This window comes from Capricornis sumatraensis, chromosome 6, assembly GCF_032405125.1.
Source record: "Capricornis sumatraensis isolate serow.1 chromosome 6, serow.2, whole genome shotgun sequence".
Taxonomy (NCBI): Eukaryota; Metazoa; Chordata; class Mammalia; order Artiodactyla; family Bovidae; genus Capricornis; species Capricornis sumatraensis.
The window spans coordinates 15,807,241-15,820,869 of NC_091074.1; the positions used below are offsets into that span (position 1 = coordinate 15,807,241).

Genomic DNA, 13,629 nt, shown 5'->3' on the forward strand with positions numbered 1-13,629 from the left:
TACCAAAAGATTCTAAGGGTTTGTTTATGGTGTAGGTTGGTCACCTACACCAGAAGCAAACCCTTAGAATACAGTGACTAAGACAAAGCTTTCAAAGAAACCTCTGGCTAACACTGAGTGTTATACATGCATTTTGTTGTATTGTTACTTTTTTAAATCAACGCTTAAAATGATTCTAAATTGTTAAGGTTCTTTAAAAATATAATCACTTATTTGTCTATTACACAAAATAATTATTATTTCATCATAAAATATATTTCCATAGCTTTCCAGTAACATCTATCACAATGTTATTTTCTTTAAGATATATTTACATATAATTTCCAGTTTCCTGTTCAGCCTTAAGTATTTACAAGCATTAACTGGTACGAAAATCAACTTTATTGTGGTGTAATGTACACACAATGAAATACTCCCATTTTACTCAATTTTTCATTCAAGGCCTCACAGCTTGCAGGATCTTAGTTCCCCGACCAGGGACTGAAGCCACACACTCTGGCAGTGAAAGTACGGGGTCCTAGCCACGGGACCACCAAGGAATTCTCGATGCTCCCACTCTATTAGTACACGTCCATGAGTTCTGACAAATGGATGTGCCTACTTCACAGCTGTGAGTGGGTTCTCTACAAGGAGACAGCTATATCATCCTGCACAGCTGACTCACATGCACCCCTACGTGGACCTGAGCCCTTGAACACAGCTCCACGGGCAGATGGTCACGCAGTGTATCCTTAAGAACTTTCAGCATCCACATTCCATTTCAACAACTACCATCTCATGTGTGAAAGTGTTCTTCTCAAGCCTAGTTAGTATCTGCTCACATAGAGCAACACGTTCAAAGGCCACAGATACTTTGTTTTAAACCTTCTGGCCATGTTGTGTGTCGTGTGGGATCTTATTCCCTGACCAGGTATCAAACCGATGCCCTCTGCAATGGAAGTTCAGAGTCTGGACCAACGGACCACGAGAGAAGTTCTTAAAGGCCATAGGCTCTTGCGTTTTAGATACCTGTACACAGTCACTCTCTCTCTGTCTTGCCTTCTCTTACCCACCCTGTGACTTCTTCCCCCGAAACTGTTTCAGTGGTTTCCCAAGGTTTCCGGAACCCTCTCCCACCTGACTCACTCCTTCCCATGGCCCTCCAGTTGGCCTCTTCAGCAGCCAAAGTGTGTGGTTTGTCCCGGGCAGAGGACTGTGGCAACTCCCTCTTGGATTTCCACTGAAATATTTGCTAAGTGCCCAGCCTCTGCCAGGCACTTAAACATGAGTGACACTCTGTACCTGGCCTCAGTAAGGTCACATAATTCCATTAGTGCAGCCTAATTCACGAATTCAATGGTGTGTCACGCACATATTGAACTTGGAATGAATTAACGTTTATATACGTTGCAGTCAAGGCAGAGTAATTCCTTCCACCTGAAGTCCAGAGCTCTACAAAGGCCCTTGTTTGCTTTTTATTACTTTGGGTTTTCCCTTATTCCAATAACCAAAAAAAAAAAAAAAAGAGAGAGAACTCTGGCAAGATGTGAACTATTGTTAATATTAACACTTAATACTTCATAGAAAATAAAAGTATTTGCTTCTTTCTCCTCACTGAAATTAAAAACAGTTTCTGAGTGAAGGGTGAGTTAGTCTGTGTGGTTTTACCTAGAGTGACAAATAGATTATTTAAACAAAAACCAAACTGGGTTGCATTATTTCATGGTACCAGGCTATGTGACTTGTAAATGAGGGCATATGTTTTCTTAATCTTTTTTTTTTCAAATTGCAGGCACTTCTCCTGGTAAAGTTCTATTTACCCTTCAGTGCCAAGTGCAGACAGTACCACCCTGGTGAGGCTCCCAGGCTCCTAGACAGAAGGGAGGCACACCTCTGTCACCTCTCCTCTGCTATCAGTTCACGGCCATAGCTCCCTGCTGAGGCGCTCACTGGCCTTCATGTGTTTTTAGGGTGATCAACCATCCCCATTTGTTGGGGCCTCTCCTAGGTTTAGCATGAAACATTACCAATCCTAAAAAAAAAAAAAAAAAAACCCAATCTTTAGAAAATCAGAACTGGTCACTCTGCATTGATAGCGAGGGACTGTTTAATAAAATAGCCATCATTTCTGAGATGCCAAAGCCAAGTAGTTCACAAACATTATAGTATTTTTCTACTTTAAGACAACATTAAAAGTAGTTACAATCATCTCACTTTACAGAAAAAGAGAGGAGACTTAGAGAGGTAAGCACCTTGCCCGAGATCACAGGGGCACCTGGACTCGAATCTAGGCCTGCTTTTGTCACACCCCCACGCCGTACTGGGTCTTAGGTGCTGCTGTTGCCCACCAGGCTCCTCTGTCCATTGGATTTCCCAGGTGAGAATACTGGAGTGGGTTGCCATTCCCTTCTCCAGGGGATCTTTTCCACCCAGGGATTGAACCTGTCTCCTTCATTGGCAGACAGCTTGTCTACTGCTGGGCTACCAGGGAAGCCCTTCACTGGGTCTTAGGACCTGGTGTTCATTCCACACAGCAAGCCCACAAAAAATACAGAATCAGTCTTCATCCTTCTACCACTCAGCATCAGTTAACATGCCAGTGATGGTCCTTGATAAAGCTGTGAGGCATTTACAAGAGGGCTCATGTGACGGGAGGAACATGTAAAATGCACATGTACATATGCTGCTTTTAACTGGCTTTGATATGAGTGCCACTGGAGAACATACTGGAGATGTGAATGCTGACAAACTCAACATGCCTCCTCCCCTCACGTAGATAACACGGAACCTTTCATAACCTGACCACTTAGAACACTTGGCTGTGCACAGAAGAGAACATCCAACTGCTTGGCCAGACCCAACGGCTGTCTTCAGGCGGGGCTTGCTGAACTAGGAGGACCCAGAACAGAGCACACTTCTCAGCAACACCATACTTCTCAGCAAGGATGCCATCCTTAAAGGTCAGCTTGCTAACACTGGAATGCGGGGAACTTTACTGACTCCAATCCCCTCCTGCCTGGTAGGGGTTACGTTTTTTAATCTAAATACTCACTGAGTGCACGTCTCAAATGGTACTTTTTTAATTTTTTTTTAACATTGCTGTGGCTGTAACTCTCATGACCACAAACCGTCCCCCATCTTTGGATTTCAGACTTCTCTTTCTTCCTCTAACACCAAACTCTCAGTCCAGGATTGCAGGAGTTTAGGAAGCAATCTCCCCAGCCCACTCCCAAGTTAAAAGAAGTAAAATTTTGTGAACCATTCCTATTTTAAAATGGAAGTTCTAGAGTGAGTTCTAGAGAGAATTCAGGAGAGTTCCAAGAACAGGAGGCCTGAGGGCCCCACCCCTAGTACGCCCACCTGCAACTGCCATTGTATGGAGATGCTGTCCAGCTATCTCTCGAGGTCCTCCCAAAGGTTAGCAGCCTGGGGGAGGGGGGTCCTCCTCCCTGCGGATGGGGGTGGGTGTGCCGTCTGGCTCCCCCATGAGCGGGAGGGGGAAACTGGGCGCCACATCCACAGTTAATCAGTTTACCTAAGATGTGTATTTGGTCCGACACCCCTAAGGACCTTCCTAGGCCACCCAGGGTCAGAGAATAATTTAAAAACCTTCAAAGCCTGGATCCTTCTTGGAGCCAGCCCGAGACTGGAAACCTGGGAGGGACAAAGCTTTCCTCTTCAAAGTGAGAACAAATGCGAAAGGATTTAGCACTTAGTAGGCAGTCAATAAATGTTAACGTTATTTCTCAAGTCTGGGCTTCCCCTCCTCCTCTAAAGCCACTTCCATCCAAACCTGATTCTGTCCCTTCCTGAAATTCCACAGGACCAAAGGACATTTGAATTCTGAATTAATGGTGCCACTTTCTTTTCCTCTCAGCACGGAAGCCCTTCCTGGGACTTCATTTTGTTCATCTGTAAATCAGGCCAAGGGGTACACGCATGCTGTCCTTCTCAGGTCTGACATTCAAAGGAACTATAACATTGTGCCTGTTACAATTATAACTTCTAACCCCAGCGCTAGGGACAGGAGGAGGCTGAACACGTGGACCTGCGCCACAGTCCCCACAGGTGGGCATTAGAAAGAAGCACCTCTGTGCCAGGACACCTACCTGGAGAGTGCTTCTAACGTAGCCCTGGGCATCCGGGTCTGGCTGACCAGCCCAAGGTCACAATACGCTCTGGCCCTGAGATATGACCCAGAGACACACCCCTGGCACTGGTCCCAACTCAACCCATCTCCATTGCTGTGCTTAGTCGCTCAGTCCTGTCTGACTCTTTGGGACCCCATGGACTGTAGCCCACCAGGCTCCTCTGTCCATGAGGGTTCTCCAGGCAAGAATACTGGAGTGGCTTGCCATGCCCTCCTCCAGGGCATCTTCCCAACCCAGGGATCGAACCCAGGTCTTACTCATTGCAGGCGGATTCTTTACTGTCTGAGCCACCAGGGAAGCCCTCTCCATTGCTAGGGTCCCTCATTTGTTCCCGGTGTGAAATACCCAACAGGAAAATCTACCGCCCAGAGGGATCCTCCAGCTGAGCCACCATATGGGGCCAGAAGATGTTGGGCCCAAGCCATGGAAGGAGTTCTCTGCGGAGGACGGAGAGGAGGTGAGGAGGTGGACTCGGCTGCACACCAGGGGCGCCCGGTGGCCTCCCCAGTCACCCAAAAATGGGCGCTGCCTGGGTGCACGTTGGCCCAGACCCATCCTACGTCTGGGGCCTCGCGGAGGGCTCCCCCAGCCCCCGCCACCCTGCAGTCGCCTCTCCCGCTCACAGGATGTAGAGGGCAGGCCCAATCTCACTGAGCAGAATCTGGGCTCCGTGGAGCTGTGGCCTTCACCGCCACCATCACCCTGGCCGCCGGGTTCGGTCTCCCAGTCTGCTTTCCTTGGAAATTCACGCATCCCTTCTATCTTCTGCCCTCACCCCCACATATTTGTGAAAATTAAATGCCCCAAACGGGGCTCCGGGCTGCCTCTGTTCCGGCCCCGGGCACTCGCACTCGGCATGCAGCACTCACCGAAATTGGGGTGTCGCGCGGCGGGGTTGGCTCGGCCGGGCAGGCTGTGCAGGACCGGGCTGTCGAAGGGTCCGGCGGAGGCGGCGGCGGCCGCGGCCCAGGACGCGCCCACGTCGGCCATGTAGGCGGGGTAGGGGCTGGAGTAGGAGCCCGCGAAGCCGGCTCGCCCGTACTGCTCGCGGCCCGCCAGGCCCGCGCCGGCAGCCCCGCCGCCACTGCTGTAGGCCGCGGCTTCCCGGGCCGCGGCGGCGGCGGCGGCGGCGGCCAGGGACCCAGTGGTGCCCGGGAAGGAGAAGCGCGGCGACACGGGCGGCGGGGTGTAGGCGGCTCCCTCGGCTCCCGCCTGGCTCCAGCCTGGGCTGCCCTGCTGCGTCCCGGGCCCCGCGCCCGACGGCGCGGCTCCCGAGCTGCCGCCCGAGGCGGCCCCGGAGGCCGCGCCCCCGCCTCCGCCCTGGAGGTAGGACAGGCCGAGCACCGAGGAGGGCACCCGCGGCGTGGGCACGTAGACAGGCGAGGACGCGGCGCCCGCGCCGTGCATGAAGGCACCCGGGCCGCCCGCCTCGTAGGGCCCGGGAGGGGGCCCGTGGTTGGCGGCCATGGCCAGGCTCTGGTACATCGCCCCGCGCGCGCTCGCAGCGTCCGAGTCCTCGGGCCAAGCAGTAATGCGGTGAGACAAAATAGTAACACAAAAATTAAAAAAAAAAAAAGCGAATAACGTACAGGGGAGGGGCTGTCAAAAAACCCGAAGATCAAAAATCAAGGGTTAAAAACAAACACAAATCCTTCAAAATTATATACATATTAAATCCAGCGTTGAGCAAAGAGACTGAGGTTCTGGTTTACTCAGGAAAATCCCAGATTGAATTTGCGGTTGTTCCCCTTGGTGGTGGAGCTGAGAGGTGTGGGGCGAGTCCACTAAAGGTCCTACAGGATCCGAAGGCGCGGGATGGCGCCGGGGCGCGGAGCTCCTGCAGGGCGACGCCGGCCGGCCCGTCGTCAGAACCCCCGGGCCTCGGGCACAGAGTGCGGTAGGCTGGCTCCAAGGCTGAGGCCCGGGCCGGCTCCTTTCCTCCGAGATGCAGCCGCGTCTGAAGAGAGAACGACAGAGGGAAGCAAGGTCATCCAGTGCTTTCAGGGTCCATCTCCCCTAAGCTTGGTTGCTTCTCTCGCCCTACAAACAACATCGCCACTCTCAGGGGCCCAGCTCCGCGGAAAGCTGATCTGCAGAGGCCCCTGGGGTCTGACTGCTGCAAGGAAGCCTCGGGGAGGGGCGCCGTAGAGACGTAGGGCTCTGCATTTACTGGACGTGTAAATTACTGGTTGTGATCTTGATCAGCGTTTTTCTTTTTTGTAATGCTTGTCAGGAAGGACTTTAATTTTACCTTATTTCTAGCATATTCTTATCACAGTATTTTAAAAGACCAAGGGTTTTGGGTTTCCACGAAGAACCTAGAAATCTAAGAAATCTCTCCCCAACTCTTTTCTTCCCCCACCTATCCCCAACTGATCCTGACTGTGAAAGAACTTTAGATTGTCCGTGGAAGACAAGGACAAACTTTATAAAATAAAAAACCCCAGCAACCTAAGAAAATTTTGTTTGCAATCTTTTTTGTTTGTTTGGGTTTTTTTTTTTTTTTTTTTGCTTTTAAACTAGAGGCAGATTCTAAATATTTATAAATGAACACAGCGCCTGGTAAATCTCAGTGAAAAGGTTTGTGAACTCTTATCTATACAACTATACAATGTGGACATCAAATTAGACAAGATACACATTTCTTACAAATAGTTTTATTTTGGAGGTTTTGCAGACTGGATACTAAGATGAGAAGTGAGAGAAATGTACAATCACTTTACGGAACCACAGAACTCACTGGATCTCCATTTCATTGAGTGGGTTTTTCACATGGAATCACAGGTCCAGCCACGTATAGAATCAGAACACCAATGAGACTGCTTGGGGGACAGAAACAGTTTGTAGGACTTGATTATTTCCTTGCATCCTGTGTTTGATTTCACCAGGCAATTTTTCTGATAAAAACTAAGCATGCTACGTTCTGAAGCACCTGCTTGGTTCCAGGTCATTTTCTTTACAATTCCACTAAGTAGAAGTTTCTCTCCTCGTTTTACAAAAGGCAGAACTGAAGCATCCAAAAGTTTTAAAACTCCTCTAAGATCAAAGTACAATTAAAAGAGGTGGGGGACAAGATCTGAAGGACTCCAGAGTTTAAGTTTATCCAGTCCATGCCCACCTTTCTCCTTAAGAAAATGCAGCTAGTCGGTTATTGCAATAGCAAACTTATAGAGTTATTAACTGAATTATGTACTAGATCCAGGCTCTGCCACTTACTAAATGAATGACTGTAGACACATTACTTAACCCCCATGCTTCAGTTTCTTCATTTGCAAAAATTCAAATATTAAAGGTAATTATCTTGTAGGGTCACTGTGAGGATTATAAATTCTATATACTTGGCTATTATTACTATTACAAATTTCTAATGTATCAAAAGAAAGTGCTTCTGATGTATTATGTACTATAATAAATGGGGCATCTTTATTCCAGTAAAAGTTCTGGAAATGGAATTTCTAATATCATATATAATGCTTTTCATCACTTTTACAACATCACTAATAATAACTGGACAGCACTATATTATATAGTCATATGTTAACTCTTAAATGGTTTATTATTTGCTTTCAAAACGCCGATAAATTATTGGTTTGGTGAACATTTCCTTCCAATAAGTTTAGTTAGAGGATGGATATTAAAAAATTTGACCTGAAATCATCAACTTTCCCCTTCAAAAATGAACACAAAAAATTAATACCTAAAGAAATACCTAGGCTTCAATAAGTAAATTACACAGATTTACCTTAATAAAATATTCAGTATTTAATTTTAAAATCCAATAGTTGACCTATTTCACTGAATTTTTCTGGAATACTCCCCTCAGTTCTAAAACAAATGTTATACATTTCTTTTCTCACATAGTTGCAGGAAAGGAAGATTTATAATTTTGTAATCCAATTTCCAATATACATACAGATGCGAACTTAACAAGCTTTAAAATGTAAACGATGAAAATGCCGTAAGTCTAACTTGTCTTTACTGCATTCTCTGCCTTTTTTAAATGGCTGATACATTACCTAAGAGTTGGATTACTGAACAATAGAAGGTGGAGAAAATACCACGAGAGACCTTTCTGTTAAGACAAGAAATTAACTACTCCCTTTAAAAGACTGTTGCTCGTTTCTGTAATTGAGACTCCGGCGCAGGCCACCCAAAGAAGATACAGACAGAACTCCCGAGAATGGCAGAAAAGGTCTGGCCTCTGGAGATTCGGACTTGCGCCCAGTTTCCCCTCTCCTCCTGATCACTCATCCCAGTTCACCTCCCATTCACAGGCCGGACAGGAATGCCTTTTCCCTTCCTGAGTTAGGGCACAGCCCCTTTCTGATAAATTTCTGCCAGCGGGAGGATGGAGAGCGCCCTAACCTTCCCGTCCATTTACAGTCGCTCCTGCTCCTTCGGTTCTGCTGGCGCCTTCGCCCGCGGCCTGCTGCCTAGAAAACTGTCACACCGAACACTAGCCGGCAATCAACGAGCCTGATCGCGGAGTGGGACGTGGAGATCCAGAGGTGGGGGTGGGTGGGTAGGGGTCACCCCGTCACTCTCATAAAAACTTTCTCTCGTTCAACCCTCTAACCTGCTCTAGGCTGCAGTTCCTTTTCTGAGAAACACAGGAAATACTTCCCCGAGGCGCTTCCCCAACCTTCCCGGCAGCGCTGGCCTGGACTCCCACGAGCCCTGGGTCCCTCCCCACCCTCTGCGACCAACCCCAAGGCCCCTCGTTTTCTCAGCCTGGAGGCAGCTCACCACCTGGGCATCCTCTGATCCCCTAGATGACCCCCCACCCCCAGCCCAAGGTCAAGCGACAGAATTTCGCGGACGGGGTAGCTAGCCCTGGCCAGTTGAGGGACATCGCTGCTCTCCGCCGGGTTCCCGCCCTTCCCTACCACCCCGCCCACCCAGCTAATCTCAGCCAGAAGCACCGTGGGTGGGTGGGGTTGCTAGCTGCGCGAGGGGCGTTTAGTTCCCTGGACCCCGGATGGGAAGACTGGGAGGCACAGAAAGAGCGGGCGCTCCGCAGCCATTCCCGACTTCTGAGCGCCTCCCCGGGGCCCTGAGGCCCAGCTGCGCCGCCTCCCACCGCCACTCTGTCGCCCATGGGCGACAGTCCTCCGTCTGAGTCTCTCCGTATTCGAGCCGCTGGGCGGCCGGTCCCGCGTCAGTTGGTCAGGGTGATTTCTCACGGCCATCATCGCCACCAAGGCCCAGTCCTGCGAGGTGCAGCCAAGGGCTGGGAAATCCGCACGAGGGGCGGGGATTTAAAACGTCCAAGTTCACACAGAAAGAATCCAGAAGCCCGTAGAAGATCCCTCTCCACTTTCCCCCTAAATCTCACTTAGCTTTAAAGAAACTGTTAAGCCAAAGGAAAGCCGGCTGTGGGCAAGGTTAGGGACCCGGGAAGACCGACGTCTCCTTTCCACTCGCTAGTTGCCTCTCTCTACTCCCAGGCAAGCCCGCACGGAGGAGATCGGGGTTCCGCGACTAGGGAGAAAGAGCCGGGAGAGGGATGGGAAAAGCCGTACCTGCCGGGGCTCGAGTTTCCTGGAGGCCAGCGCGCGCTCCCCCGGGCGCCGCGGCAGCTTAGGCGGCGGCAGAGCTCCCGCAGCCTCCCCGCCGGCCGCCGCGGAGTCCCCCGGCTCGCGGCGCGGAGCCCCTGGCCCCTGCGCCCGGCTCGCCGGCGTTGACTGGCCCGCGGGAGTCACGTGCAAGGGAAGGGGGCGGAGGGTGCGCCAGGCGGCTGCACCTCCACCGGGCGCCGGGCTGCGGGGCTGTTCAAAAAAACTCCCCCAGCAGGCAAAGTCCAGGCTCTGGGATCTCCTCGGAAAACGGCAAAGCGCTTCCGCCCGGGTGCGGGGCTTCACCCCACCTCACGCCCTGCTTGAGGTCGATTCGATTTTTGCGGTTTTGCCCTGGATCAGCTTTATTAATGAGACCTCCCCTGCCTTTCACCTCTTCCCTCCTCCCCACGCCTCCTGGTGGTCGGGTTCCAGCCGAGGCTAGGGACGCGGTGGGCGAGGGGCGGGGCTGATAAGGGGAAGGTGACCTCTTGGGAGCGACCCTGGCTCGGGTGTGGGGCACTAGGTCACTGGGGAGTGCCCCGGCTGGCTGCAAGGCTCCGGGTGATAGTGGGTAGTGGGGATCCTCGTAGTCCAAGATCCCGGGTAAGTGGAAGAGACACCGAACTTTGATGGGCCTCCTCAGTCGGAGCGCGGAGACCTAACCCGCCCTCCCTTTTCCCTTTGCAGTAGCCCAGGGAGTCCGTGAGGCTCCTGCCTACAGTTTTGTGTTTGTGCAAAAAGTCCACGCTTTCATGGCGAAGCTCCCAGCCCCTGCGGCCTCCTGCCTTCCGATTTTTCCGTTTTCTCTGAAGCCTGCGGCGCCGCCGCACTAATCTAAGAGACTTAGCAGGGGCTCGGGGAGCTCGGCAACCCAGCGGGGCCTCTCCGATGAGATGACTCTTCCCGGGGCTCAGCACCGAGCCGGGCGAGAAGGGTGGCAGGCCTGAGTTTGGAGTCGGCGTCAGTGCCTAGAGGCCCCAGCGCAGCGGGGCTGCGAGCCGGAGAGTCCCTCAGACAGGTCTAAAGGTTAATAGAGCAATCACAGGGCCCTATTACCGCGTAAAAATAACCCATCGATTACCGCAGCCTTCAGCTCCAGATAACAGCTGGCCGGTGGCTCTCAAGCTTTCGGTTAAACACCCCCCACCCGCCAAAGGTCGTGTTTCTATCCCAAGCGCAGGTTTCTCAGGCCAGATTGGAGGGGTCGGGAGGGGGCCAGGATACCTCCCTGCAAGAAACCTGTGCACCTCCGAAGTAAGGGTACAAGGCGAGACCCGCTTCCGCAGTCGGTAATCGGTTTTGAATTCCCGGCCTGCGCAAGGGCGATCCGGGCGCCGAGAACCAGGCTAGGATTCGGGGCTGGCTGGAAGGAAACCCCCCAATGGGATCGTGGCCAACTCGTGGGGATTCTCAGGAAAATCCCGGAGGAAGGACTGAGCGCGGCTGCGCGGGGAAGTCTCTTCCCTGAGCGAAAGGTGCGGAGATCTAGAGGGGCTCAGGCGAAAGAGAGAAAACTGAGGTGCCCCGCAGAGGGGCGGAAGGGCTGCGCGGTGGTTGGATGAACCGACGCCGCTCCCTGGGCTGCTGCCCGCCGGGTCCCTTCGCGCCCCGGAAGCTGAGGGTGGCGTGCTGGTGTCAGTCCCTTCTCCAGCTTCCCCCAACTCCTCGCCAGCGCCTTGCAGAGTTTGGCGCTGCAGATCCCAGGCCTGGGAACTCAAGCCGGGGGGGGGGGGGCGGGGGAGGGTCCTGGGGATCCCCGAGGCTGGACCTGGGAAAAGGCGCTTTCGCGGGGACACTCCGACCAGCGGCACTTTCAGATGCAGCCGAGAAGGGTACACGGCCCCTGCGCTCTTTGAAACGGGTCCTCCTTCCCACTGGAGTGAGCGAGAAAGCCACGAAGAAAAAGGCCTGCGTCAGGGGCCTACGAGGGCTTTCTCAGGAGTTGAAAGGCTGAGCTCAGCCGAACAGGAAGCTGCGTCGGCATCTCTCTTCTCCCTGGAAATTTGTGGCTCTAGCGATGCCCCAAGTCTCAGAGCTGCCTCCCGTTCTCGCGACCCCCAGAGGGCGAAAAGGGATGAACCTGGAGACTGGACCTTGGAGCTCAGCATCTGGCGGAGCGGCCATTTGGGCGTCCTCCCCAAAGCCAAGGACACGGCCGCTCCCACGCAGGCTACCTCCACAGTGCCGGGTCGGCCGCGGCGCGAGGGCGCGCGCTGCGGGTCGCATTAGCCGGGTAACCGGCGGCGAGCCTCGCCCCACTCCCCCCACCCCCAGTCTCCAGTGCAATGGAGGGGTCACTTAGCAGTCCCTGCTGTATGTGGCTGTAGTGAGATCCCTGATGGAAAAGCCTGCTTTTTCTAAGCGCTTCCTTTCGAGGCAGCCGGGATTCACTAGGGGGCCGCTCCAGGCAAGGCCTGCGACAGAGCTCCTTTACCACCCCCAACACCCACCCCACACCTCACCGCCCCCAACCCCCAACCCCCGGGCTCTCCTGTGTACTGAAGCCCAGGAGTCCATGAAAGATTCCTTGCTTCTACGAGGGCTACTGGGACCGAGAATTTTGTGTCGATGTATTCTGTGTGCTCCCACCTTTGGGCCCAGAGCCCCAAGTTTCTTCCCAAAGGGCCCCCAGCTCAAGGACAGTCCAGAGGGTGGTTGGCGAGCCGCCCGCTCTTTTAGGGTGTTTCTTTTTCCCTCGCTCTCTCCCTCCTTCCTTCGCTCGCCCCCTCCCTCCCTTGGGCGAGGCGGGAGCCGCCAGGGCCGGCTCGCCGTTGCCAGGAGCAGAGAGCATTTCAAGGCCTCACTTGCCCGCGGGCTGGAGGAGGTTTATCGGCTGCCGCTAAGTTCCCAGGCTTCTCCCACGTTCAGGAGGCCGCTAGGAAGGGGGGCCGGGGGAGGGGGGCGGTTGTGCTTGGAGGTTCGGACTCCTGGCTATTTTTAAGGAGAAGGCTCTGAATTGGCCTGGGATATGGCCCAACCCCATTCACGTCCTCTTTCCGCTTTTCTTTCCCATAGTCTGCAAGGAAAATGTAATACTGTGAAATTCTTTGACCTCTTTTACTAGGAGTCTGGGTCTAATGAAGAGTCAAGTGGTGAGATTTTTAGAGAAACAAGAATGACTAAGATGTGCTTTACGCTTAAAAAAAAAAAATCTCCAAGACACAAGAATAAGATGCGTTTTCTTGCTCCATTAAGACCTCTGGGACTTGAGCCGGTCCATACCTTAGAGACAGGTTTGTAGGCAGGACACGTTGGACAAAGGGATCGGAACTCTAGTTCCCTGAAAAAGAAGTTAATAAGCAGTGGACGATGGGATTCACAGTGACACCAGCGAGGGTCTCTCCGTGTGGGGTTCTCCGGATTTCCTGATGGGACCGGAGCGGGCTTGCTTTAAGCCGAGCCCAAGGCGGTGCCACAATCTCGTTTCTGGCTGGTGCAGTCGTTGGGGACCCCGCGGAAATCTGCCTCAGCGGCCGCCAGCCCTAAAAACCAACGACGCCTGAAAGAACAGTGGGCCCCCAAAGTCTTCTAATCAAGAAACCCGCAAAGAGAGAACTGGGGAGGGGACCGGAAAAGTCACCCCTTGTCCTGTGTAACCAATTCCTCCGAGGTGTGGACGATACTCTGCGAGCCTGTGCACAAGGACTCCGGGCAGACGGGCGAAGGGACCCGCGCTGGAGCGTTTGCCGGCTCCAGTCCCCGCGCCGCCCTCCAATTCCCCAGCCGGGCCTCGCGCTGCTGGCGATTCCGTCCCCCTCTCCGACAGTCGGTCCTCACTCGCGGAACCCGTACTGAGAGCAGCGCAGCCCTCCGCGAGTGGAGCACCGAGGAGCACCGTGCGGAGCAGGGCCGATCCCCTGGACGGAAAGATGCAGAACGAGCTAAGCTAGGCTCCCTCCTGAGCCTTGTGCCTTGGCACTGCGGATTCCTGGTGGGAGGGG

The 13,629-nt window shown here is 53.1% G+C and overlaps 1 protein-coding gene across 3 annotated transcripts in view; it reads right to left on the reverse strand.

The window, feature by feature from the left end:
- GATA4 (GATA binding protein 4) overlaps nt 1-13,629 on the reverse strand; it is a 79,442-nt gene that overhangs the window by 43,580 nt on the left and 22,233 nt on the right. For 2 of the 3 annotated variants that reach the window (XM_068973547.1, XM_068973545.1), the window contains exons 1-2: nt 9,653-9,751; nt 5,000-6,087 (exon numbers count right to left, since the gene is read on the reverse strand). In XM_068973547.1, the coding sequence (XP_068829648.1) occupies nt 5,000-5,615 (616 nt within the window). In that variant the 5' untranslated portion in view covers nt 5,616-6,087; nt 9,653-9,751. Of the gene's footprint in view, nt 1-4,999; nt 6,088-9,652; nt 9,752-13,629 lie in introns of those variants that run through there. The other variant, XM_068973546.1, reaches the window with a different exon arrangement.